Genomic DNA, 23,978 nt, shown 5'->3' on the forward strand with positions numbered 1-23,978 from the left:
CACACATTTGTACAATGATGTCAGTTAGAACTTAAAATTGCTTTAAGATTATGCAAAAACTAAAAGTGGAATTCAAGTCCTACTATATATTATTGCTTGTTTGTGGTACTGAGAGCTGAACCCGCGACTTCCGTATTGCACTGAGCGACAGCCCGGGATTTTTAAAATTTCTATTTTGAGACAGGGTCACGCTAACTCACTAAGCTGCCCAATGCGGGCTTGAACTTGTGATTCCCCTGCTTCTGCTCTGCAGAGGGTTGGGATTACAGGCGAGCACCACCACTCCGGGCTGTCACCGTTTTTTAAAGTGTGCAATGGATCTTTTTGTCTGTATGGAAGGAATTAAGCAACACTGAACCCCAGAGTGAGAACACTGTATCCTTTTCAGTTCTTGTCACACTCTGATTTCACCAGCGAGAAAGCCTCTCTGGCACAGCACCTTGTTAACATTGCTGAAACTCTTGCTTACCTTCCTTTTTAGTATGAGGAGAGAAGATTTCAAGCTTAGCAAGCACCTTCTCTCATTAGACTTCAATAACACTGTTTTATTTTCATTACACCAGAATTTCCAGAGCTACCTTCTGAGGCTCACGGCCTGCCCAACATCCACACCTGCTCTTTTCCTTAGCAAAAGACAGTTGAATTTTGTACCCTCATTTCCCAACGTCCCTTGCAGCTAAGTAGGCCATGCGGCCAATGAGAAGCAAGCAGAATTTTCCATGTGACTTGGAGTAGCATTTCCTGGGTAAAAGTGAACAGGTCTATCAGTGGATTAAAGTGCCTCCAAGCAGGCGCAGGGGCCTGGGGTTTGATCCCCGGGCCTGCCCTGCTGCCCTCGCCCCCAGGACACACTGAGATGGCAATTGAGACTGGGCACGGTGGAACTCATCTGTAATCCCAGCTCTTGGGAGGCTATAAATAGGTGGATCACTATGAGTTCGATCTAGCAGTGAGACCCTGAATACCCTGTAGACGCTTTCCCCTCAAAAAAAGTGCGCAGGTATATTCTTTGCCCTTTCCTGACTGATGCCCACATGACTGATGCAGCCAACTCGGGATATAAAGTGGCCTTGATGAGGGAAGCCTAGTAGCAAAACCAGCAAAGCAGATTTAAAGGAGGACTCTGTGGTTCCCAAGGACTGGATTGCATTGCTTTTTAACAATTCTTCATTTTAAGCCAGAAAGAAACTTCTTAAACACATCTGTCATTTCTGCTCTTCCATCCTCGCTTTTTTGTTTGTTTGTTTGTTTGTTTGTTTGGCGGAACCAGGGACTGAACTCACACCCTTGCGCTTGCCAGGGAAGTGCTTATTCTACTGAGCCATCTCCCTGGCCCCTATCCTAGCTTTCGAAGTATTCCCTACTGAAGAATTTTGATTTGGTGCCTGGAAGGGTTGCTACATTGTGTTAACATGCAAAGTTTAGTAACTAAGTGACTCTGCAGGGGGGCCAAGAGAGTTCACGTTGTAAACATCCTCATCCTGTACATGAGGGCTCCCACCCCAGGGGTGCTAGTGAACTTGCAATATGAGCTATGAAAAGAGGACTGCTGCCCCACATTTGCTCTTGCTGTCTTCTGCCACCTTCAAGTGTCACCCCGTGCCACACCACCCTGCCTTGGAGCCAAGTGATTACAGACTGAAACCTCCATGACCTGTGAGCTAAATCAACCTTTCCTTCCTTAACTGTGGGCATGCATACTTTGTGAGAAATAATAACATTACATGTGAAATCTGCCTGGGCAATTCATGAAGCCAACTGACAAACTGGGAAGGGGTTTCAGGAACTGCTGCATCAGGTTCTCCTGTTCCTTGCCTGCAGAGGTTTTAGGAGAACAAAGGTTTTCAGCAGTCCTGGGAGAATAATTCTCTTGGTTGCCCTGGAGTGTGTGGAGCTCATCCCCAAGGCTAGACCAAGCCAAGACACTCACCAGCTGTCTTCCAGAGCCTGCGCGCTGCTTCTTCCCTCTTGCCTCTTTTCCAGCTCCACTGCTGTCTGTTCCAATAGAGCAGAAATAGCATCCTGCAGAGACAAAGCCGAAAGATCAGAGAGGTCAAGTGTCTTGTCCAAGGTCACATCGACGTTGGAACTACCGTCTGCCTTTCCTCTCGCCGGCAGCTCTCTGGAGAAGTCACCCCTGCAGGAGTGCACCTACGCAGCAGAATGGGGAGACAGCAAGGTTCAGCCGTGAAGAGAGGGAATTACCATTCTGACAACAAAAAATCATGGTCAGCAGAAAGATCACTGGCGCAATCCGTCAATAACACAACAATACAAGAAGGACGGGAGAGAAGGCAGGACTGTACATCTGGGAAGACAGAAGCAATAGCAAGGCGTAGAGGCTGCATTCAGGGAGGGCTTCCTGGAAGAAAACGTCTATTCTCAATGGTATCTTCCTGGGGAAGCTTGGGGGACTTGAAGGAATTATTGCAACACTTGGTTTCTACTAGTTAACTACTAGAAAGAGTCACTGAGAAGATCACTATCCTGAACTATACAAGTTATGCAGAAAAGTCCTGAGCACACGGTCAGCACTTAGTGTGCAGCAGGTGACAGCAAAAACCAGAACCTCCAGTTTTCTGAGTACATGATGGATGAATCTGCACTGATTGGGGTAATGTGAGCAAAAGCCCAGGTAACTCCTGACTCTTTTCAGGGAAGAAAAAAGAACTCATAGCAGCTGAAGTCCGAGTTATATGCCAGGTAGGAGGACAGACAGATTACATGCAGCATCTTTTTTTTTTTTTTTTAAATTTTTTTTTTTTTAACATTTATTTATTGTGTGTGTGTGTGTGTGTGATTGTGTGTGTGTGTGTGTGTGTGTGGCCAGCTCAGCCCACCAGGGGGCGCAGCTGGCTGGCATGTGGTGCTGGGAGATCGAACCGTGGTCCCTGTACTTTGCCAAGCTTGTTCCAAGTAGGTGCTTTAGACCACTGAGCCATCTCTCCAGCCCCTACATGCAGCATCTTATCAATCGTGTGACCACTGGGACAGGTTGGGATTCTTGTTCCCTTAGGAGGTGGGCATGAAGAAACTACGGTGCTAGGGTTGCTCTTACCTGCCCAAGGTCATGTTCTAGAGAGGAGAGGAGCTTGTGTTCAAGACTTTACCAGCTCGCTGTTTCCTTTCTGGAGCAAGAGGGCCTGGGCCTGTGACTAGCTTTGCTGCTTTTGGGGTGCATATCTTCACAGTTACTCTGCTAGGGCCTTGGTGTACTGAATAAACTAAAGAGGACAAAGACTGGCACAAATGGAGTAGAGATGGCACCCATGATGGAAAAATGGGGAGAGGATGAGCAGGAGGAAGGAGAGAAAAAGAAGACAGACTTAGTCCTTCTCCTTGTCTTTCCAAGATGACAGTGTATCTCTGCTGTTGAAATTCTGGGCAGTGACTGACTGGAGCCTACAAAGAGGGGACCGAGTGCTGATGCGCAAGACCACGTGGGCCAGGCATGGGGAACATGCCTGTGATCCCAGCTCCTGGGAGTCTGAGGCAAGAGGATTATTGTGAGCTCAAGACCAGCCTGGGCTGCTGAGTGAGCTCAAGGTGAGCCTGAGCTGCTTATAAGACCCCGTCTCCAAAGAGACAACCAAAGCCTCACCGCTCTCCAGTCAACTTGTGATAAGCTTAGGACAAGAGTCCTCTCTGTCAGGTGCAGGGGCGCCTGCCTGGCTCCACTGAAGCCTGGCCAGTCTGAGGGCTCAAAGCGTGGGCCTTGCAAGGGCAGGTACAGTTGTAAGGGTACTGTCACACACTAAAGTATACGGCACTAAAACAAATAGATTTTTTTTCAAAGGGGAAAAAATAGTATTTTTAAGAAACCCAAAATAATAATGGAACAATGATCATTTATTAAGCTCTTATATCACAGGATCTTCTGTTTCCTTTGTAGGTTTTGGTTTGTTGTTTGTTTTGAGACAAGGTGTATGCAGTTCAGGCTGTTCTTGAACTCACTGATACTCTCGCCTCAGTCTTATGAGTTCTGGGATTACGGGCAAGTAATCCACACTTAGCCTAGGTTTTGGTTTTCACTGTGTAGCCCAGGTGGCCTTGAACTGGTGGCTCTCCTGTCTCAGCCTCCTGAGTGCTGGGATTATAGGTGTGCATCACCATGATGGTGCCTGGTAACACTAAGTGCTCTTCACAGGTATTTCTTCAAGGCCACTTTAACAACCTTTTACATCTCAAGCTAGACACAAAACCCCCAGAGGCTCAGAGAGGTGAAGGACCTGAATCGTGCAGCCCAACTAGGCATTTTGTTGCTGCCTTTCCTGGACCCCTTGCTGCCTGTTGTATACTTCCTGTGATGACTTGACAGTGGTGTTTCAAGAAAGGTTACTTTACTACCTTCCAGCTTTGTCCATCCTTCTCTAGTTTATGTTTTTCCTTTTAATTTTTGGGTGGTTCTGAGAATGGAACCTAGGGTCCTGCACCAACAGGCCAAGGCCCTACCACTGGCCTCCACCCTCCAGCCTCTGCGCTTCATGTTTTAATGTGAACTGAGGTTTTTATTAAACACATGATAGTAGAAAAGCAAAATACAGATGCAGCAAGTGCAGACTGCAGCTCTGGAGCAACCTGGCGCAACCTGCCCTCCGCCTTCTCTGCTCCGCTGGGCCTGCAGCTACAGCCTGACCGGCTACCTAGTTCCAGGAGGGTCTCTTGCGTCCCCCGTCCAGGTGCTGCGCATGTGCAGTGGGTACACACCCGAACCCCTCTCACCGCACTCTCAGGCCCTGGAGTGGAGGCTGCGGCTCCTGCAGGCTTGGGCTCCCTGCTTGGTTTCTTCAAGTATTTGTAGCTCAGGAGGTTGTACCAGCGTGTCGACCTCTCCCCAGACCGGCAGACCTCCGCCAGACTGATCTGGGCACCGCCCTGTGGGGGACAAAAAAAAGCCAAAATGGAGTCAAGATCCTAAGCATTTGGCTCCCAAGAGGATGGAGCAGAAAACACACTGGCAGGTGAGACAGGCTTCCTGGGAGGAAAAAGGGCTGAGGGTTATTTCTAGCAACTCACTCGTTTGGTGGCTAACTGATTCACAAAACCTCTTGCTGTTTGAGACAAAGGGTGTTGTCATGCTGAACAGGCTAGACTTGGACTCTGAGACCCAAGTGTGCAAGTGATCCTTTTGCCTCATTCTCCTGAGAGGGCAAGGTGCAGGTGTGTGCAAAGCTGTGTCTCTGTCTGTCTGTCTGTCTTTTTTGATGCCGAGAATTTAACTTCAGGCCTTGTACATCCTAAGCCCCTAGTCTAACACTAAGCTACATTCAAAGCCCTTGCTTGCCAGATCTAAGTCTAACACTAAGCTACATTCAAAGCCCTTGCTTGCATCAATCTTGTGCTTTTTTTTTTTTTTTTACTAACTTGAGGACTCCAAAGAACATAAATGTATGACCCTTAGTTTGAAGTGTACAACTCCAGAGTATTAAGCATATTCGTGCAACTATAAAACAGATCTCCAGAACTTCTCAATCTTGCAAACTTGAAATTCTGTATTTGTCAAATGGCTTCTCCCTTCCCTACTTCCCCTGGCCCTTAGAAATCCTATTATTCTGTTTCTATGAAGCTCACCACTTCAGATACTTCCTGCAAGCATATGCTACTCTTCACGTATTCTATGGACACTGGAGTTACTTCTGCCTCCTAACCATTATGAACCGTGCAGCTATGAACACACGTGTGAAAAATATCTCTGTGGGACCCTGTATAAATACACATGCATAAGTACCTGAATATGCATCCACATTGCTGGCTCACATGGTTTCCTGGTTTATTACACAGGGTCTCACTGTGAGATTCAAGGCTGGCCTTAAACTCATTTTATAGCCTAAGCTGGTCTTGAACTTCTGGTGATCCTCCTGCCTCAGCCTCAAGCATGTATGCACCATCATATGGCGGTTCTTGGGGGCCTGGCCTTAGCTCAGTTGTTTAAGTGGCTGCTTCCATATGGCGGTTCTGTTTTAAATTTTTTGAGACACTTCTGTACTGTTTTCCATAGGCTTTTGCCTTATTTTGTAATACCACAAACAATGCCTAGAGTTCCACTTTGTATGCTAATGCTTATTTTCTGTGTGCGTCTTTGACAATGCTTATGTTCTGTGCGTGTTCATGGGTATAAGACAGCATCTCAGTGGTTATGACTTGTATGTCTTGGGTGATTGGTGACAATGAGCATCTCTTCGGACACATGTTGGCCATCTGTATGTCATCTTTGGAGAAATGTCTACTCAATTTACTTGTTCACTTCTTAGATGGGTTGTTTGATTTCTTTAGCATTGAATGCCTTTCCCATGCTGATCATAAACAGCAGTAAGTTCTGGGAAGGTTCCCATACGGTCCCACCTTCCAGGTGCTGTCACCATCCAAGCAAATCAACACTGACCAAGGGGACAAATGAGCTGAAACCCATCAATCATTCCCCCCATAGCAAAATTCCCCCATAGCCAGACACAAAGATCTAAAAACTTGACAAAAGAAGTTGTTGGTAAGACTATGAGGAAAAGGGCTACTCTCTCACCTTGCTGGTGGGAACATAAAATAGCAGAAATCTCATGGAAGGAATGTGCAATTATCTAGGTAAACATGGATGCCTCTCACTCTTGGGCCTAGTGAAGCTCCGTGTAAACGCTGACCCCACAGATGCCCCTGAACAAAAACAAAATGAGCCACGAACAAGAGTCTTTGTTTTGGTTCCCTCTGTAATACTAAGATTGTAAATGCCTTCAAGGTCCACCAATTGGGGGTTGTTGAAGATAATGGGATATTATACAGCTATATCAAAAACGAGGCGGCTCTCTTTGCACTGGTGCAGAAAGATCACAGGGACACACTGGTAAGGGGAAACACTGAGCCAAGCAGGACAGAACATTCAACATGCTATTTTTGGAACAACAAATGGAGAACAGGGCAGGAGATAATTTTATTGCACCATGTTTGAGGTGCAAGGGAAGTAAATGATGCTCACAGAATCAGTTGTGAAACAGGAAACATGAGAAAGTAAATAAACCCACAGGCCGCACCGGCCCCACCCCCGGGTGTGCTGAGCCAGACACTGAGACGAGTTGTGGTGGAGCATGCCTGTAATTCCAGGACTAGGGATGCTGAAAGCAGGAAAATCACTGAGTCAAGTCCGAAGCATAGTGAGACCCTGTACCAAGTACATAAAAAAAAAAAAGTAAGTAAACAATGAAAATGGCTACTTATAGAAGATGGGATGGGAGGGGAAGAGCTGGACTTCTCCTTAGCAAATCTTAGTTTTTCTTTGAATCATACACATGAAAACGAGCTCCAACAAATTAAGCTATTAAATATAACCCCGTGGAGAAAGAATTCAAGTAATATAATACTTTTTCCTGTACTTGAAAAACCTACAAATTAATTATTCCCTGGAGGTTTAATTTTTTAACTGGTCTTTTTTGTTTTGTCTCTTAAGAGCCCTGGTTGGATAGGGATTTAACTCATTTACCTCTACCCCCATGTTCTTCTTCATTACATATACCAGTGACTCTGCAAGTGGGTGGTAGGACCCCCAAAAGGCAGACAATGGCTCAGGACAACACCTAGGATGAAGAAAGGACTTTTAAAGTTAATTTAATATCATTTTTTTTTTTTTTTTGTAGTACTCAGGGCCTTGCATGTGCCAGACAAGTGATTTGCCTTTGAATTCTTTTTTTAAAAATTAATTTATTTATTTTTGTATTTTAGGGAAGAGTCTACAGGGTGTTCAGGGTCTCACTACTAGATTGGACTTATAGTGATTCTCTCGTTTACAGCCTCCCAAGAGCTGGGATTACAGGTGAGCACCACCATGCCTAGTCTCAACTGCCATCTCAGTACATCCCAGGGGCAGGGCTGGCACATCGGGCCCGGGGATTGAACCCTGGCCCCTGTGCCTGCTTGTAGGCACTTTAATCCGCTGAGCTATTTGGACAGCCCTTGCCTTTGAGTTCTAGCCCCAGTTTTTTTTTTTTTTTTTTTTAATTGAGGCAGGGTTCTCACTAAATTGTCCATGCTCGCCTAAAGCTTGCGGTCTCTTGCCTCAAGCCTCTCAAGGACCTGGGACTCTAGGGGTGCATTGCTGGAGGGGAACTGGGGTCACAGACGCGCATAGGAAGGAGCGCTTCAATTCACTCGCGGTCCTTCCTTCTCGTTTCTTCTTCTACAGGCCGAGCATTTCTCATCATGATGCCATAGGTAGAAAATTCCCCACTATTTAAAAGAAAAAAATTCTCTTTACTCTTTTATTTATCTATTTGGTACAGGGTCTCATCACGCAGCTCAGACTCATAGTGATCCTCCTGTCTCAGCCTCCCCAGTGCCAGGATTACAGATGGGCACCACCACACATGGTTTCTTTTATTTTCTTTCTTTTTTTTAAGGGGCTTTTACTTTTATTCTTATTATTCTTATTATTCTTTGCAGAACTGGGGATTGAACTCAGGCCCTTGGGCTTGCCAGGCAAGCGCTTAGTCTACTGAGCCATTTCCCCAGCCCCACACACAGTTTCAGTGGCTAGTAAGGCGTGCCTGTGGTTCTGGGGCTCGCACGGCATGTGGAACTAGGGATCGAACCCTCTGCTTACAAGGCAAGTGCTTAGACCACCAAGCTATCTCCCCACCTCCGCCCCACCATTTTTAAGGTGCAAAATTACTTCTAAAACATTCTATAAATGGTTCGAGGCACTTGGCAGCCATGGTTTACAGTGCAATTATGGCCACGTCCAAGAACCACACCACGCACAACCAGTCCCGAAAATGGCACAGAAATGGCATCAAGAAATTTCAGTCATAGGGCCGGCCAAATAGCTCAGTGGATTAAAGTGCCTGCAAACAGGCGCAGGGCCCGGGGTTCCATCCCTGGGTCTGCCCTGCTAACCCCGGCCTGTAATCCCAGCTCTTGGGAGGCTGTAAACAGGCGGGTCATTACAAGTCTGATCTAGTGGTGAGACCCTGAACACCCTGTATATCCTTACCTAAAATACAAAAAAAAAAAAAAAAAAAAAACAAACAAACAAACAAACAAAAAAACCAACCCCAAAACAAAACAGAAATTTCAGTCTCAAAGATACAAATCTCTGAAGGGGGTAGATCCCAAGTTCCTTAGGAAAATGCGTTTTGCCAAGAAACACAAGAAGGGCTTCAAGAAGATGCAAGCAAACAATGCCAAGGCCATGAGTGCACGCGCCAAGGCTATCAAGGCCCTCAGCAAGCCCAAGATCATTCCAAGGTGAATAAAGCACAGGTTATATTGAGACTTGCCTATATTGCCCACCCCAAGCACGGGATGTGCATCTGTGCCTACACTGCCAAGGGTCGCAGGCCTCACAGGCTTAAGGCCCAGGCTCCAGCTTCCGCTCCAGCCCAGGCTCCTAAAGGTGCCCAGGTGCCCAAATGTGCCCAGGCCCCCGTGAAGGCTCCACAGTAAAAAGCCTCTTATCTGTTGATGCAAAAACAGAAGGACTGGTGTGACCCCTATGGTGCCACCTGTGGGGGACTAGTGTCCTGCTGTGCTCTTTGTATAGATAAATCGGAGGCAGGAAAAAAAAAAAAAGCCACTCTATAAAATTCCCTTCAGGCTATGTGTATAAGGTGTATAATGAATTTCCTGTTTAGACTTGGATTTTATCTTCAGGGTATCTAGCAGATACAAATGTTCCAAAATCTGAAAAATTCTGAAATCTAAGCCATTTCTAGCCCTAAGTAATTTGGATACTCAACCTGCATGAGAACATGGTTTGGATTGTGCTACATCTGAATGGCTAAAGGTAACTTTGGGGAAGACATGGTTGGGTGGGTGAGGAAGCCAACACGATACTCTTGTGTAGGTTTCTCCATTTGGAGAGTACGTAAAATAGCTTCTCTATGCAGCAGGGCTGTTGGGATGATTACAGTCAAGTTGGGTATTAAACATCTGACAGATTTTTAAATACCAGAATAAATGTAAATATGCACAAACATATGCCCAGTAATCATGTATTCATTTAACAAATATTCTCTGAGCTCTTCACAGTCTTTGCAGCCAGAAAAATAAGTAGCCCAAGATGCTTTCCCAGGGGACTCAGGGGTTCTTGGGGACACAAACACAATGGATGCTACTGTTCAGAACAGCACAGGTTATGTCAAAGTGCAAGGCGGAGGGACCATAAAACAGCATGGAGGTGTGACACCGTCACATTACTATTAAGTCTATCAAGATCTACGGCCTATGCAGACCAAAATTAGAGAAAAAGGAGGGCTACAAGGAAAGCCAACATTTTGGCCCTAGCCTTCCAAGGTCAATTAAGACTCAGGACATATGAGAACTTGTACTGTAACGTCATGTACCTCGGTAGTGTCCCAAATTTTCTGATCAAGAAGATAATGGGGCCAAAGAGGAAAGTGATCGATGACGTAGAGTGTGCCTAAGGAGAGTCACATGGGGAGAAGACACTCTCTCAGGCTTTCACAGAGAGCACATTGGCCAAGCATTGGCCGTGACTCATCCACATGGCTGACACTGACAAAGGTTCTACAATCTGAGGTACAGGATCTCAGGATAAATCCTGAGGGCACTTCACTGACCTTGTCAGACCAAAAAGCTACAACTCTTGTTACACAGGTCCTGCTTTACCTTGGTCTTAACCATCCAGTAGAAAAGTATGAAGACGAAATATAGGAAGTAAAGCCATGTTGTTATGTTGGACTGTGGGGGACTCAGATCAAAAATTTCTGACATTGCCAGTTAAACAGAAGACCCAATGCTATTGTGGGCTACTGGACTCTTTTAGAATGTTTTGCTGAGTTTACACACCTATAATATTCAACAACGGAACTTAAAAAAAAAATTGGGGTATAACTATGAATGTCCATTTTGTATCTGTGTATTCAAAGTGGTCGGGATAGATATATAGTTGCATTCTCTTAATGAATGGAATGATTTTTTCTAATGGTGTTTGTAAGTAGGATCACAAGTCTGCATCTTGTACAGCAATTAACCACTAAGAAGAATATATGCAGTGTATTATTTGTTGAAACTGTACTTTCGATTTGATTTGAAACTGTCTCATTGCTATATGTTTATCAATAAAACTTTGAAAAGAAAAAAAAAAAAAAGATCTACAGCCTACTTGGGGCTGATTCCAAAGTGGAACTATCATTTACTTCTGTAAACTAGATTAAGGGCACCCCTATACATTCAGTCATTCATCTGTTGAATACATCCAAATGTTCCAAGCAGTCTTTCAGTGCCAGCCACTGTTCTGTGCTGACGATGTAGCAGGATTTAAAGTGTAGGTAAAAATCTCTGCCTGCATGAGGTGACTTTCAAGTCTGGAAGACTTATATAAACAAATCCATCAGCAAACTATGTGTTGTGTTTCAATACAATAAGGTCTTATCAGTTATAATGAATAGTATTAGTTTATGCACCATGAAGGAAAAGAGCCAATTAAGCCATCACTGCCAGCAAGAACAAAGTGCATCTAGATAAAATGGGACAATAACACAGACCCTAGACTCTGTGAGATACAGCTAAGTGTTAGGTGAGTTAAAACTTGCTACAGAGAAAAAAATAACACAAGGAAAGGAGATAGGAGGGAACTGGAAGGTGGGGAGGGGAGCGAGACTTAAAAGCCTGGCTCACGTCCTAGAGTCCCAGAGGCCAAGCCCAAGAGCCAGGTGTGGACATAGGGAACAAGGAACCATCCTCAATCTTCCTAGCACTTAAACAGCCTCATGCTGTGTAGTTGGAAAGAAAGGAAGAGAGAAAAGGACAGAAGAGAAGAGACCTAGGGGAGACTGCTACAGTCACACAGACAAGAGATGACAGGGCTGGGGTCACAGGATGTGGTGAGGAGTGTTGGGGTCTGGGGACTTCCGAAGCAAGGCTAGCAGGACGGGCTGTGGAAGCAAGAAGGGGTCAAGGGCAACTCCCTTGTACCTCCCCTGAGCAATAGAGAGAGGGGCTGCCATCGGTTGAGAAGATGAAGCCGTGGGATGGTAGGTCAATGGCAGATCACGGCACTCCATGGGCACCCTGATTGGAAGTGCTTATGAGACGCGTAACAGAAAACATAGGGTTGGAGTGGAGATATAAAGTCAAGGAGTAGAGAGGCCCAGGTGAGGGCATGCATCTGGGGCAGTGTTCACAGCTGGGCAGGAGGGTACTGGGAAAGGGAGTGGAGCAAGGCCTGAGCGCTGGGGTGCTCGGACACACAGAAGTAGGGAAATGAGGCAGAATCAACACCCAAGACACAGAAAAAAGCCAGAAATATGGAAAGACTAGGGGAGAAAGGTGTGGCAGAAGCCACGGGCAGCAGCTGTCAACGAAGACAGGGTGAAGGACTGGGCTAGTGCAGATCAGGAAAATGCGACCGAAGCAGTGGGTGCTGATTTAGTAAAAAGGCGGCTGAGGATGACGAGATGGACGTGTTTTCCAGAGTGAAGATGGCAAAGCCCACACAGACTGATTACAGGGAAAGTCAATGCCTCTTTCAACTTTTGATACAAGGAAAAAGGAAGAAACAGTGTCACTGTTGGAAGTGCACACAGGGTCAAAAAGTGTTTTCTTTGGAGCATGGGAGAAATAAGAGATCACTGGTATACCAGGAGGCCAGACCCAGCTGGGGACAGAGGAGAGATCGCAAGTGTGGAGTGACGTCCTGGGAGCGGGGGCAGGAAAGCCACCTTCCCAAAGGACTGCGGAAGGTCCGCCCCAAGAGTACAGAGAGACAGTGGGAGCTATGACAGGGTGGGAACAGGGAACGCTCTATCCAGACCCCTGCACTCTTACTCTGTCCACGACCAATGGGAAGAAGGGACAGTCAGGCACTGCACAAGTGGGAGAGATGAGCCCGGCAGCTGCAGTCTGACAGCTGGGCACCATTCATGGTATGCAGGATGACAGCAACGACAGTTTTCAAAGGATGACACCCAGTGTGGCTGTGTGTGTTTTTGTCCAGCTGTATAGGTGGAGAGATCCTTTGACAGGGCTGGGCTTTTGCCAAGTGAGTAGAGCCAAGGGACAAGGGACAAGGGAGCTGTTAAGAGTGGCTAACTATGGAGCGTGTGGTAGAAGTGTCACCTGTGCCTTGTGATTTTGTGGAAGACAGCCCAGAAATGCCGCTCAGCACATAATCTGGGTCTGGGGAATGACACCCCTCACACTAACCTTTTGAGGGGGCACAGTGAAAAGCGGGTCATCTGCGTACTTGTGTGGGGGTTAAGTGAGATGCTGTACACAAAGCTCCTGGCCCATCACGGCCACTGCTGCTGGTCCCCAGTTGATTAAATGTCTTGAAATAGACTAAGGATTCCACAGACCCAGCAATGCAGGGAGACCCTCATGGGAGCAGACAAGCCCTTCCTCCCTCCTGTCTCACTTCCTTTCCTCCTATAGCTACTGAAACACAACAGCCTGACACCCCATGTCCCCACTACACGCGGGAAAGGAGGCTTCCAATTGGTCGTGGACAGAGACAAGCCACAGTGAGATGAGCGCTTTGGCTGCTGCCATGGCAACCACGATGGCCAGACTTCAACTAAGGAAGAGGAATAAAAGGCATCCACTTTGGGGAGGAAAACAGGATTGAGTCTCTTCTCATTTAGGAATGCCCAGGGCTAAGGAAATGCTTCACTGGAGGAGCCCGGCCTTGAAAAAGCTGCCTTCTCTTTCCTTCAGCATTCACCACGCTGGCCAGACCCCTTTAGTCACCGTCCCCTCCCGTGGACTTCAGGGAGCCCTGTGCAAACACAGTAGAGAGGGACAGGTGTGTGAGGGCTACAGATGTGGACCCGCTTGGGGTCAAGCACAGCTTCTGCAGCTTCCAAGCTGAGGCAACGTCTCTCACCTCTGTGCATCAGCTTCTCCACCAGCACATGATAGCCTAGTATACTAAAGGGGAACAAGGGTCCACAGAGATAATGCAGGCCAGGAACCTGGCGCAGTGCCTGCCCCGTCCGCTACAGCCTACTGACACTCACTGCTGGCTGACTGTCCATAATAATACCATGCATGGCAGTGGTGCTGTTGCGGCCTCAGCTGCGCAGGAAAGGGAAAGGAACTGCTGTCCAGTGAGCACTGTGCGTGTGCAGACGCTTCGTTGCTCTGTGCCCTTACTGCACAAAGAGTGGCCCAGGCACGGCAGCACTGGCATCCCCTGAGAAGGGTGTTAGAAACGCAGCAGCTCGGACCCCACCCCACAGTGATGGAATCCAAATCCGCACGTTAACTAGAGCTCCGAGTACCTTGTGTGCATGAACGCTCCAGATAAAGACTGTGTTTCATATAACCCCTAGGCACGGCCTTAAAGACAGGCAGTGTGAGCTAGATTTTACAGATCTAGAAGATGAGGCTGAAAAATGGAGGTTAGGTGCCAGGGCGGGAAGGGTGGTCACACTCTGAGATGGTGACACTATAACTCCATGACAGAGATGGGTCGCTTTCTAGCCCAATCAGCCCCATGCAAGGCAGGACAGCTCAGGAGCTCCTCTCTGCAGTCAAAGCCTGTGGTGCCCCCCAGCAGAAAGGAGACTGGGCTGCAGAGGGTGCATGGACCACCACTGCCACCCTGCAGACATGGAGGCAGGGAGAAGGCTCAGAGACACAGGAACATCCAGGTCTCCCCTCCGTATGGGCTTCACATTATTCTGCCACTGCAGAACTCATTGCCAACATGACCCTCATCACCCCTCTTTCTATGTTAGCTATCAAAGCTGGCTCCTTGTTGAAGCAATTCTGCCCCCGGAGTTGCATTGCCCAACCTGGAGAAGGCACCTAGGAGACGTCCAGCAAAGGCTTGTGAACAGAGCTTCTCTTTGCGTCCATGCTGACTGCTCATTACAACACATGAACGTTCTACCTAGCACCTGAAGTACCTGAGTGGTGTCGGGTTCAAAGGCCTTTACTCCTCCTAACTGGTTCATACATCACAAGCCTGAGTTAATGATAAATCCGCCTTTTCTACACGATAAGACAGGACAGCACCCATCTGCGGGTTTGCCTATCTCAAAGGGCACGCCTTTCTGAGGACACAGACATACCCAACTTCATCTGTAATTCTGCCTCATAACAGTGAGGAGGATGAATAGGAGGCGGCGGCCAGAAAAAGACCTCTGTTATAGAAAGGGAGCAGCAATGGCTCAGTTCAGCGAGACCCTACTGCGTATCAGACTCTTAGGTGCATTGCATGAACTGCCTCATGGTAATCTGCTTAACCCTTCTGGAGGCGTTATTCAAGTATCACAGATAAGAAATGGCATTAGAGATGGTGAACACCTTGCCTAAAGACAGCCAGCTGTAGGGAAAGCAAAGGTGGGGTTGGAATGCTGGCCTGGGCCTTTTGTCTAGTCCTTCATGCAGCACCGTAAAGCTGAGGCAACCCCTATCTTCCAGGATGTCTGAGGTCTAACCAACTTTTATTTTTCTGAGGCAGGGCATTCACTATGCAGTTCAGGCTGCCATAGAACTCATGGAGGCTCTCCTGCTTCAGCCTCCTGAGAACTAGGATTACAGATGTGCACTACCATAGCCAGTTCAGGTCTGCTCTTCCTCTGAAAGGAGCCTCCCAGCCCCCATCAGTCTCCGATCACTGTTTCTTGTGGAGTCTTCTCTGCCTGCAACCCCAGATGAGTTGGGTTCTCAACACCAACCCTTATCACTTTCAGATCCTCTTTTCTTTTGTGCAGTGGGGACTAACTCAGGACTTACATTAGGCAAGCGCTCTATCACTGAGCTATATCCTGAGTCCTTTCTTACTTGTCTATTTATCTTTGTACTGGTGACTGAACTCAGGACCTTGTGCTTGCCAGGCAGGCACTTAAGCTGTTGAGCCATCTCCCTAGCTCTTAATTTTGAGGCCTTGGTAAATTGCCCAGGCTGGCCTTGAACTTGTGATGGTCTTGCCTCAGCTTCCCAAGAAGTTGGGGTTACAAATGTGTACTTCCATGTCTAGGCTTCGAATCTTCTACAAGTTTAGGATGGAACCACCCCAAAAGGGCAGAAGGCCAGGCAGACAGACAGACTGATGGACACAGCACTCACCAGGCACTCCTCTGCATGGCCCTGGTCGGTGGTGCATACGTCGACTCGTAAGGTCTTCTGGCGAAAGGCTGGGTAGGACATGGACACCCAGAAGGCCTCATTGAATACGAGGCTGTCGGAGGCATCCAGGGGCCGGGTCCGAAACAGGCAGGTGGTGCTTTCAGAGCAGGGAAGAATGGCAACACGGATGTTCCTACGGGGGGACAGAAATGCAGGACAGCAGGGCTCAGCCAGGGTGTAAGCCAATATGTGGGGTTCAGCAGCTGCTGAAATCCCCCCCAAAACAGTAGCAGAAGAATCTGCAGAAAGTGTCAAGATACTGCACAGGGGTTTGTGAGGCATCTGGGCCGGGCCTCAGACTGCTCTTCCTACCCCTGCACCCTGAAATTTTCAGAATCTCAAAGCACATAGAGTCTGAGGTGCAGCAATCATTGTGGGTAGAGTGGTCAGAGAGGGCTGATTGCTAACATCAAGGAGTCAGGGGGATAAAACCCCGCAGACACCCAAAACAGAACACCGTGCCCCACTCAGAGAGCTATCTAAAAAACTGTGGACGCATTCTTTCTTGGACCCAGCTGGCACTCATGGGCTTATCCCACAGATAAACCTGCATAAGGACCAACAAAGTACAGAAAAGATGATTTGCCCTGGCACTGTTTAAATGGGCAAGGGCTGGAAATAATCCAAGGATCCAACGCTGTCTGCCTTTCCACGTCTGTCCTTCCCTCACGTCCTACCTCCAGACTAGCTGCACATAGCTCCTATTGCCACCCTCTAGCCAGGGTGGTGACCCCATAGTATGTGTGCTACTGTGGATCACTGCTCTGGGCCTTACAGACAGCAACAGGAGCCAGTGGGAAGAGCGACAGCCCACAGTACAGGTGTGCTCTGTTCAGGAAACTTCTCGCCACATCTTTGCAAGGGGTGTACTTACTAGCACTGAACCTTTAAACTAGAGACCCTATACTCTGGGGTCTCTTCATATCATGTAAGTCTTTCGCTTTCTAAAGCCACAGACCCATTCCTTTCTGTGTGGGATGTCTGAGCATCATAAAGACAAAGTGTACGGCGACCACGTCTTCAGTAGCGCAGGGTGTGTGAGGGACTGGCCCGCTACCCCGTTCCCAGAGCTGGCACGGAGGCGTCCAGGATGAGGGGAGGAATGGAAAATGTCTAGGGGCCTCTCTCCATGGTACCGTGCCTGCGTACCCGTGAGCAGGACAGACCTTTAGTGTCACGGTCATACGTATTAGATCCCACAGCAGCACCTGGAGCTGGAGGAGGACAGAACAGCAAAGTGTCCCCAGGGAGCACTGCAGAGGGGACCGGAGAACTCCCAACTGCCCAGATCCATACTCACACTTTCTGGTCTTGCTGTGGTAACAGAGCAGAAAGGTTGCTCAGCTGAATAATCAGTATTGCAAACTGCTTATTCTTCTCATCATACCTGAAGTGAAAAGGGGCACATGGAACACCTGTTAGGAGTGCTTCTCCTTTCTTTTCTTTCTTTGTATTTTAGGGAAGGGTCTACAGGGTGTTCAGGGTCTCACTATCAGACTGGACTCATAATGATCCGCCTGTTTACAGCCTCCCAAGAGCTGGGATTACAGGTGCACACCACCACACCCAGTCTCAATCCACCATCTCAGTGCACCCTCGGGAGTAGGGCCAGCATGGCAGACCTGGGGATTGAACCCCAGGCCCCTGCACACTTTAGTCCACTGAGCCATTTGACATGCCCCTCTTTCTCTCCTTTTTTTTTTTTCAGAACCAGGGATTGAACTCAGGCCCTTGCGCTTGCCAGGCAAGTGCTTATTCTACTGAGCCATCTCCCCGGCTCTCTTTCTCTCCTAATAACCACATGATGTGGCTGCTCTGGGAACTGTGGCAAGCTATACATGCAAGGGGGCAGGATGCACAGCTGTCAGTCATCTACAGTTTTACAGACAGCCTATGTAAAATTTGCCAAGAAACTGAACTGTTGGCAATTAACTTATATTAAAAAAAAAAAAAAAAAAAAAAAAAAAAAAAACAAAACGGGAAGACACTTCCCAGCAAGAGAAACAATGTATCAGCTGACTCTGGGCTGCAGCTGCCAGGGTCACCTTGGGTCCAGATGGTTGGAACCTGGGTGGGGAAGGGAAGCCAAAAGTCTGGGCGACAGTGATCAAGCCTCTTTGCAGACAGGAGGCCTGTCCTGGCTCTGGCTCTGCTGCTGTCCCACTCAGCCTGCTGGGGCAAGTCTCAAGGTCTTTCAAAACCTCGTGTTCTGCATCTATACAATGGGGAGCAGGGAAGTGAGGATGGAACTGGGGCCCCTCCTGCAGGGAGGCCACCATGATTAGCAGATTGTGCTGCTGCTGGGCTGCTTAGCTGTGAGAGGGCAACTCAAGCGCAGCACACAGAGGAGCTGCCCAGCCCGAGCTGGGCACAGGCCTCGCCCCCGATACTTACTTCAGAGCAACCTGAACCCGAGGGGCACCCACAACTTCTGATTCATCGCTGTCAAGTGCAGCTGCTTCTGGAGCACCCAGTCTGAAAGGCAGCAGGAGAGAGGGCAGTCAGGTTCTCTGTGGTGAACGGAACAGACATCTTCTGGATGCCGGGCTGTCTCTGGGAAACTGTGGCTGGATCCACGAGAAGTACACTGGTTCTGCTGGGCATCTCTGCAGAGCCCTTTCCTGGCAGCGCTTGGCCCCGTCTAGAAGGTGCATCCATTTCTCTAGCGCTTGCTCCTTTCACACACGCTTTGCGGCCACCACCCTACAATTGGCTCTTTCCAAAGCTGAGCCTAGGAGGAGCAGTCCCATCCACACACATCTTGCTGTCTGCCTCTTCTCGTGGTATGTCCAGCCCTGCCCCCACCCTAAGGCTGACAAGAAAGATGAGGTCACTAAGAAATGCCCTCTGGAGGGGGTCATTTGGGGGGCCCAAAGCCCAGGCCACCTGATGGTTCTGGGCTGGCATATGGGGGATTCACAAACTTCGCAGACACAAGAATCAGCGTTTGTGGAACCTACCTCTGCCCAGAGGCCTCGTACACACCACTGTCCCCAGCCACTGACTCGTCGGACACCGCAGCCGAGACACAGGCCACCTGCAGGCCGCATCCTTGGACGGTACTCATAGCTGGAGGGGAAAGGGAAAAAGAAAATCAGAAAGGGAAGATTGGAAACCAGGATACAGTCTTTACAACGCAACTCTGACCCACCTTCCATCCTAAGAATTCTAAAGCATCCTCTAAATTCTGAAGCAAGGTCCTGATTTGTTTCCGGAAGAGGAAGAGGTCACATATGATTTCATGTTTGATACCCCAGGCTCTGGGGTCAGGTGCCTGAGCTCAAACACAGCTCCGCCACTTACTGCTGTAGGACCCTGGAATAATGATTTAACTTCCTGAAGCATCACAGTCCTCCTTGTGCAATGGGGAAAATGCTAACTCCTTGACAGTGCTGCTGGACTTGATAGGTGACTCAATAAGACACAACAGGGGACAATCTTGGTAGAGAGAGCGGGACAGGGAAAGGACCCTGCCAAGCTCATACCACTGTTCTTATGGTTATTACTGTTTCTGATATAATGCAAGGGCTCTAGAGCCTTCCCCACAACTGGGAAAAAATAAACAGCTCAAACCTCAGAAGAGACAGGGAGGGATTGTACACCTGCAGTCTCACTCAGCCTAGCCGTCTGCACCTCCAGTTCCCTATGACTAACAGAAGCCCTTGAAGTCCTCTGCACAGGGCTTGCAGTGGAGGGCTCCACCATGGGGCTCATCCTGCCTCTGCCTGGGTAACGAGCGCCTAGGGTGTGCAGGGTCCGTACCTGGGCAGGACAAGAGCTCTATGAGAATGAATACATAATCCCTGCTCTCCCAGGGTGGGGACGGCGGTCTTGGAGGCCCTTGCGTATGCACCTGGGCACTGCTGAGTGCCAGCGCCAGGATCAGGTGGGAGCAGAACAGGGCCCGCAGCACAAGGTGCATGGAGCCTAGAACCCCGAAGCTGAGGAGAGGGCTGAGTGGGGAGGAGGGCTCAGGAGACAGCAAGGGCTGGGCGGGAAGTGGGCTTTCCCAGCCTAGAATCCAAGCCTGCTGTGCCCAAAGAGACTCCCCTCCTTCCAACTCGTGCATTTCCACCTCTGCTAAACCACTTAAGGAGATTAATTTGTCTGCTGACTGAACAGCGGCACTAATCGCATAACCTGCTTAGCATCGGAGCTCTGCCTTACAGGCTTGCCACAGATGCGGCTCTGGAGATGGCATGATGTACCCAGGCCCATGGGCTGTCTCTGGCCCATGGGCCTCAAGGATACTGTCAGGCAGGGCCGGTGGTTACCTCTCCAGGCTGACTTTGAGCCTGCTGTGGCTCAATGCCCCCATCAGAGAGATTTCTTAAGCCTGTTAGAGGTCCTGCCAGCACCCTCTCCCTTGGGGAACAATTTGCTGAAGTTGCCACCTGCTGTAGTAGGAGGCTTGTTGTTATTTTTGTTTGAGAGCACTCAGCAAGGTTCCCTTCCTGATGAAGGAACTCCAGGGATTGCGCCGCTCCTCTTCTAAAGAAAGCGCTGGCAATCAGCGCCGTGATGAACCAGGGCCCCCAACCCCATTTCCAAGCTGGGCTTGCTGGCTCCTGCACATTACAGGAAACTTCTGGGCATAAGAACAGCAGCCCTGCCTGTGGCTGAGACGGCACCGGATCCTCCTCACTCGTCTCATAATCAGCACAGAGCTGAAGCCCTTTGCAGGCTGATCTGGGCATGTGCTACAGAGTAGCTTCCAGCCAGGGGTTCCCGCAGCCAATCCTGACCCAGAGGCTTCACTGCAGCCTTTCATTTCTCTCTGCCTCACTCTGTCCCTAAGGAAGACTACGAAGTCCCTCGGCAGCTAATTGAGCACCCTGCTCTGGCTGGATGAGCACACGGTCTCAGTGGCACCGAGAGGCACCGGGAGCGTCACAGGGGTCAGGCACTGAGCTGCCTCAAATCCAAGGGTGCCAGTGGTGGACAGGCATGATGAAAGAGGCACTGGCATCTCTTTCTGAGATCAGAAAGACCTGAGTTCCAATCTCTGCTTCCTCTGTCTACTGAATGAATAAACAATCTACCATGTAAAGACCTGGCCACAGAGGCAGTTGGTACGCGTCACCGTAGTTACCACGGGGGGTGCGCTCATCGGGTGGGTGACCTAGGGTGAAGAATGTCTCCTCTCGGAATCTTCATTTCTTTACATACAGCTCCAATAAATATTAACTATTACGATTTACTAGAGAGCTGTTGCTAAGGAGTTTTCTTCCTACTGTAATACACTTAACTGTGATTATCATTTATTTTGAAGATTCCAGCTTCGATATCAGAATGTTCTTTCTGACCCCATAAGGAACGGGAAGCAGATCCGATCATCCCGTGGTTATCCATGGAATAAGCTGCCTCACATCAACCCCTACTGCAAGTGGGGCAAAATTTGAACTTCTAAAACCTTACCCAGTCTCACACAGTCAGGACTCTGCCCCAATCTCCCGCACTGCGGCGACCCCACACTGCTGCCTAGCAGCATCCCAGCCCCTTGTGGGCTCCTACTTTCTCCTACTTTTTCCAAGGCTGGCGGCTTCTCCTCATTCATTCTACTCCACTGCCACCTGCCTCTGTAACCCACCCCGCACTGGCAGCCCCTCTGCAAGCAGAAAGGCCCTAGCATGTGCCCTGCGCTATTTACTTCACAGTGCTTCTGTCTTGCTGCCCGTTTATTTCTGTTCCTCCAAGTGAACATAAGCTTCTTGCAAACAGGGACTGGGTCTGTCTTCAGAACTGTATCCTGAGTGACTTGCACAGTGGGGGGCAGAAGGCATATCTGTTACACACATGGGTGAATGGAATCCATGCACATCCATCAGTGCAGGATCTGGCATTTAATTTTAGTATGAATACCTGCTGGATAAATGAATCTATCAGGAAAACCCTTTGCACAGGACCCCGCACATACTGGGCTAACAGATGTCTACTAAATGAATAAATAATCTACTATTTAAAGACCCGGTGCACAGAGGCACTTGGTACACATCACCATAGTTACCATGGGGGGTGCTCCCTGTGCAAAGCACCTTCTCCTCCCTGCTTCCCACCCTCTGGATATGCGCCTCCTACCTTGGCCCAGTGGCTTGCCCTCTGCCCCCAGTTCTTCCAGCCGGTATCTGTCCTGGGTACTGCCACCGAGGTTCAGCTCACAAAGAGTGGGACTCAGCTCTGGATCTTCATACTCCAGGGGGTTCAGAAAGGCATCTCCAGCCAGGAGGGGGTCGGTTATGAGAGGGGAACACGGTGGGGAGGGGGAGGAGAGAGAGGAGCGTGGAGACAGGGAGGTCATGGACTTTGGGGTGCCAGACAAGGAGCGCAGGGCCTGCAGGCGGCTGCCCGCTTCAGCCTTCTGGGTCTTGGCCACCTCGTCCTCGTGGATGGTGGTAATGCAGCCAGAGGGCCGGAAGCCCGTGGGTGCTTCCAGGAGCAGGAGCTCCACCTTGCTCTGCAGCTCCGAGTCCAGCTGCTCCAACGGGTCATAGTAGAGGTCTGTGAAGCTGGCAGATGCAGAGGAGTCCAGGCTGGAGGCCGCCAGCGAGCCCCGGCTAGAGGTGAGGGATCCAGGGCTGCTCCCTGAGGACAGGGACTGCATGCTGATGGACAGGCTGAGGAGGCGGGAGGGAAATGAAAAAGAAAACGCAGTGAGGCAGGCTGCCTGGGCCTGTTCTGAGCCCAGGACAGCACCACGGGCCCGAGAGTACATGGTCCCCTTGAGCTTCCCTGTCCTAGACACAATGAAAAGGCTATGTCACTAGGCAGTGGCACAGTGGGATTCAAGCCTTTGGCAGCTGCCTCAAAGATCTGGCAAGATAGCTCAATGGATTAAAGCACCTGCTTAGGTGGACTCAGGGGCTGCAGGTTCAATCCCTGGCCTATGGTGCTGGCCCCGCCCCTGAGGCATACTGAGACAGTGAATGAGACTGGGCATGGTGGCATGCGCCTGTAATCCCAGCGCTTGGGAGGCTGAAAAACAGGAAGGATCACTAAGAGTCTGATCTGTGTAGTGAGACCCTGTAGATCCTGTATTAAACACATAAAAAAAAGATCCACTTCTTTCTAACTTTGTTTCTTAGGGCCAGGGAGATAGCTCAGTAGAATAAGTGCTTGCCTGGCAAGTGCAAGGGCCTGAGTTCAATCCCCGGTTCTGCAAAATCTATCAATCAATCAATCAAAAAAACAAACAAAAAAACCCTCTTTTTCTTAAATCTCCAGGGTCACCTTGCATTTTACACTGTTCCATATTTGAATGTAGGCTAAAACACTTCCTAGTATCTTTCTTCCAGTTAACTCACTCTTTTAACCTTAAAAATAATTGTCTTAAAAGGAAACATGCTACTTGAAAAGCAATGTCACTTGCTTCACACACAGCAGAACCAATAGGAAAAAATTAGAGGAGAACCAAACGCTGCTATGAAATTCCAGTGGTACACTGTTGCCCACCTCGGCTCTGGTCTAAATCCTACTCTTATCTGTGTTGTGAAAGTGGGTCAGTGGGCACCAGAAATGTGTCTGTGGGCCTTCAGGTACTGGGCGGAGCCTTCCCAGTGTGAGCAGCCCACACAGGTGCAGGACTCTGTCCCTGGTCACCCCAAGCCAGGCCTAAGCTGGTGAAGACCACCACCTCCCCAGTTTCTAGACATCCATCCCCATGCAGAATAAGCGCAGAGGAGAGCTAGGCCAAGCCATCTGAGAATACCTGCGCTCCCAGGGAGGCACCCCACCCCACGTACCTCTTCAGCTGGGAGTGCAGGGCTGCTACCTGCCGAGTGGCTTCCTCCAGCTCCCTCACCAGCTGGTTCCTCTTACTGTTTAGCTTTAACCTGGAGGGAGCAAAAGGCACAGTGAGAGGGGATTCAGTCCTTCTCCTCCCATCCAGCTCCCCGAAAGGAAGC

The 23,978-nt window shown here is 49.1% G+C and overlaps 1 protein-coding gene across 3 annotated transcripts in view; it reads right to left on the reverse strand.

The window, feature by feature from the left end:
- Wwc1 (WW and C2 domain containing 1) overlaps positions 1–23,978 on the reverse strand; it is a 169,929-nt gene that overhangs the window by 24,719 nt on the left and 121,232 nt on the right. For all 3 annotated transcript variants that reach the window (XM_004637044.2, XM_023721766.1, XM_023721765.1), the window contains exons 10-17: positions 23,817–23,906; positions 22,156–22,691; positions 19,038–19,146; positions 18,472–18,552; positions 17,378–17,464; positions 16,018–16,210; positions 4,723–4,875; positions 1,931–2,022 (exon numbers count right to left, since the gene is read on the reverse strand). In XM_004637044.2, the coding sequence (XP_004637101.1) occupies positions 1,931–2,022; positions 4,723–4,875; positions 16,018–16,210; positions 17,378–17,464; positions 18,472–18,552; positions 19,038–19,146; positions 22,156–22,691; positions 23,817–23,906 (1,341 nt within the window). The remainder of the gene's footprint in view (positions 1–1,930; positions 2,023–4,722; positions 4,876–16,017; positions 16,211–17,377; positions 17,465–18,471; positions 18,553–19,037; positions 19,147–22,155; positions 22,692–23,816; positions 23,907–23,978) is intronic.

The sequence above is a fragment of the Octodon degus genome, unplaced genomic scaffold, assembly GCF_000260255.1.
Source record: "Octodon degus isolate 3935 unplaced genomic scaffold, OctDeg1.0 scaffold00085, whole genome shotgun sequence".
NCBI classification, from domain to species: Eukaryota; Metazoa; Chordata; class Mammalia; order Rodentia; family Octodontidae; genus Octodon; species Octodon degus.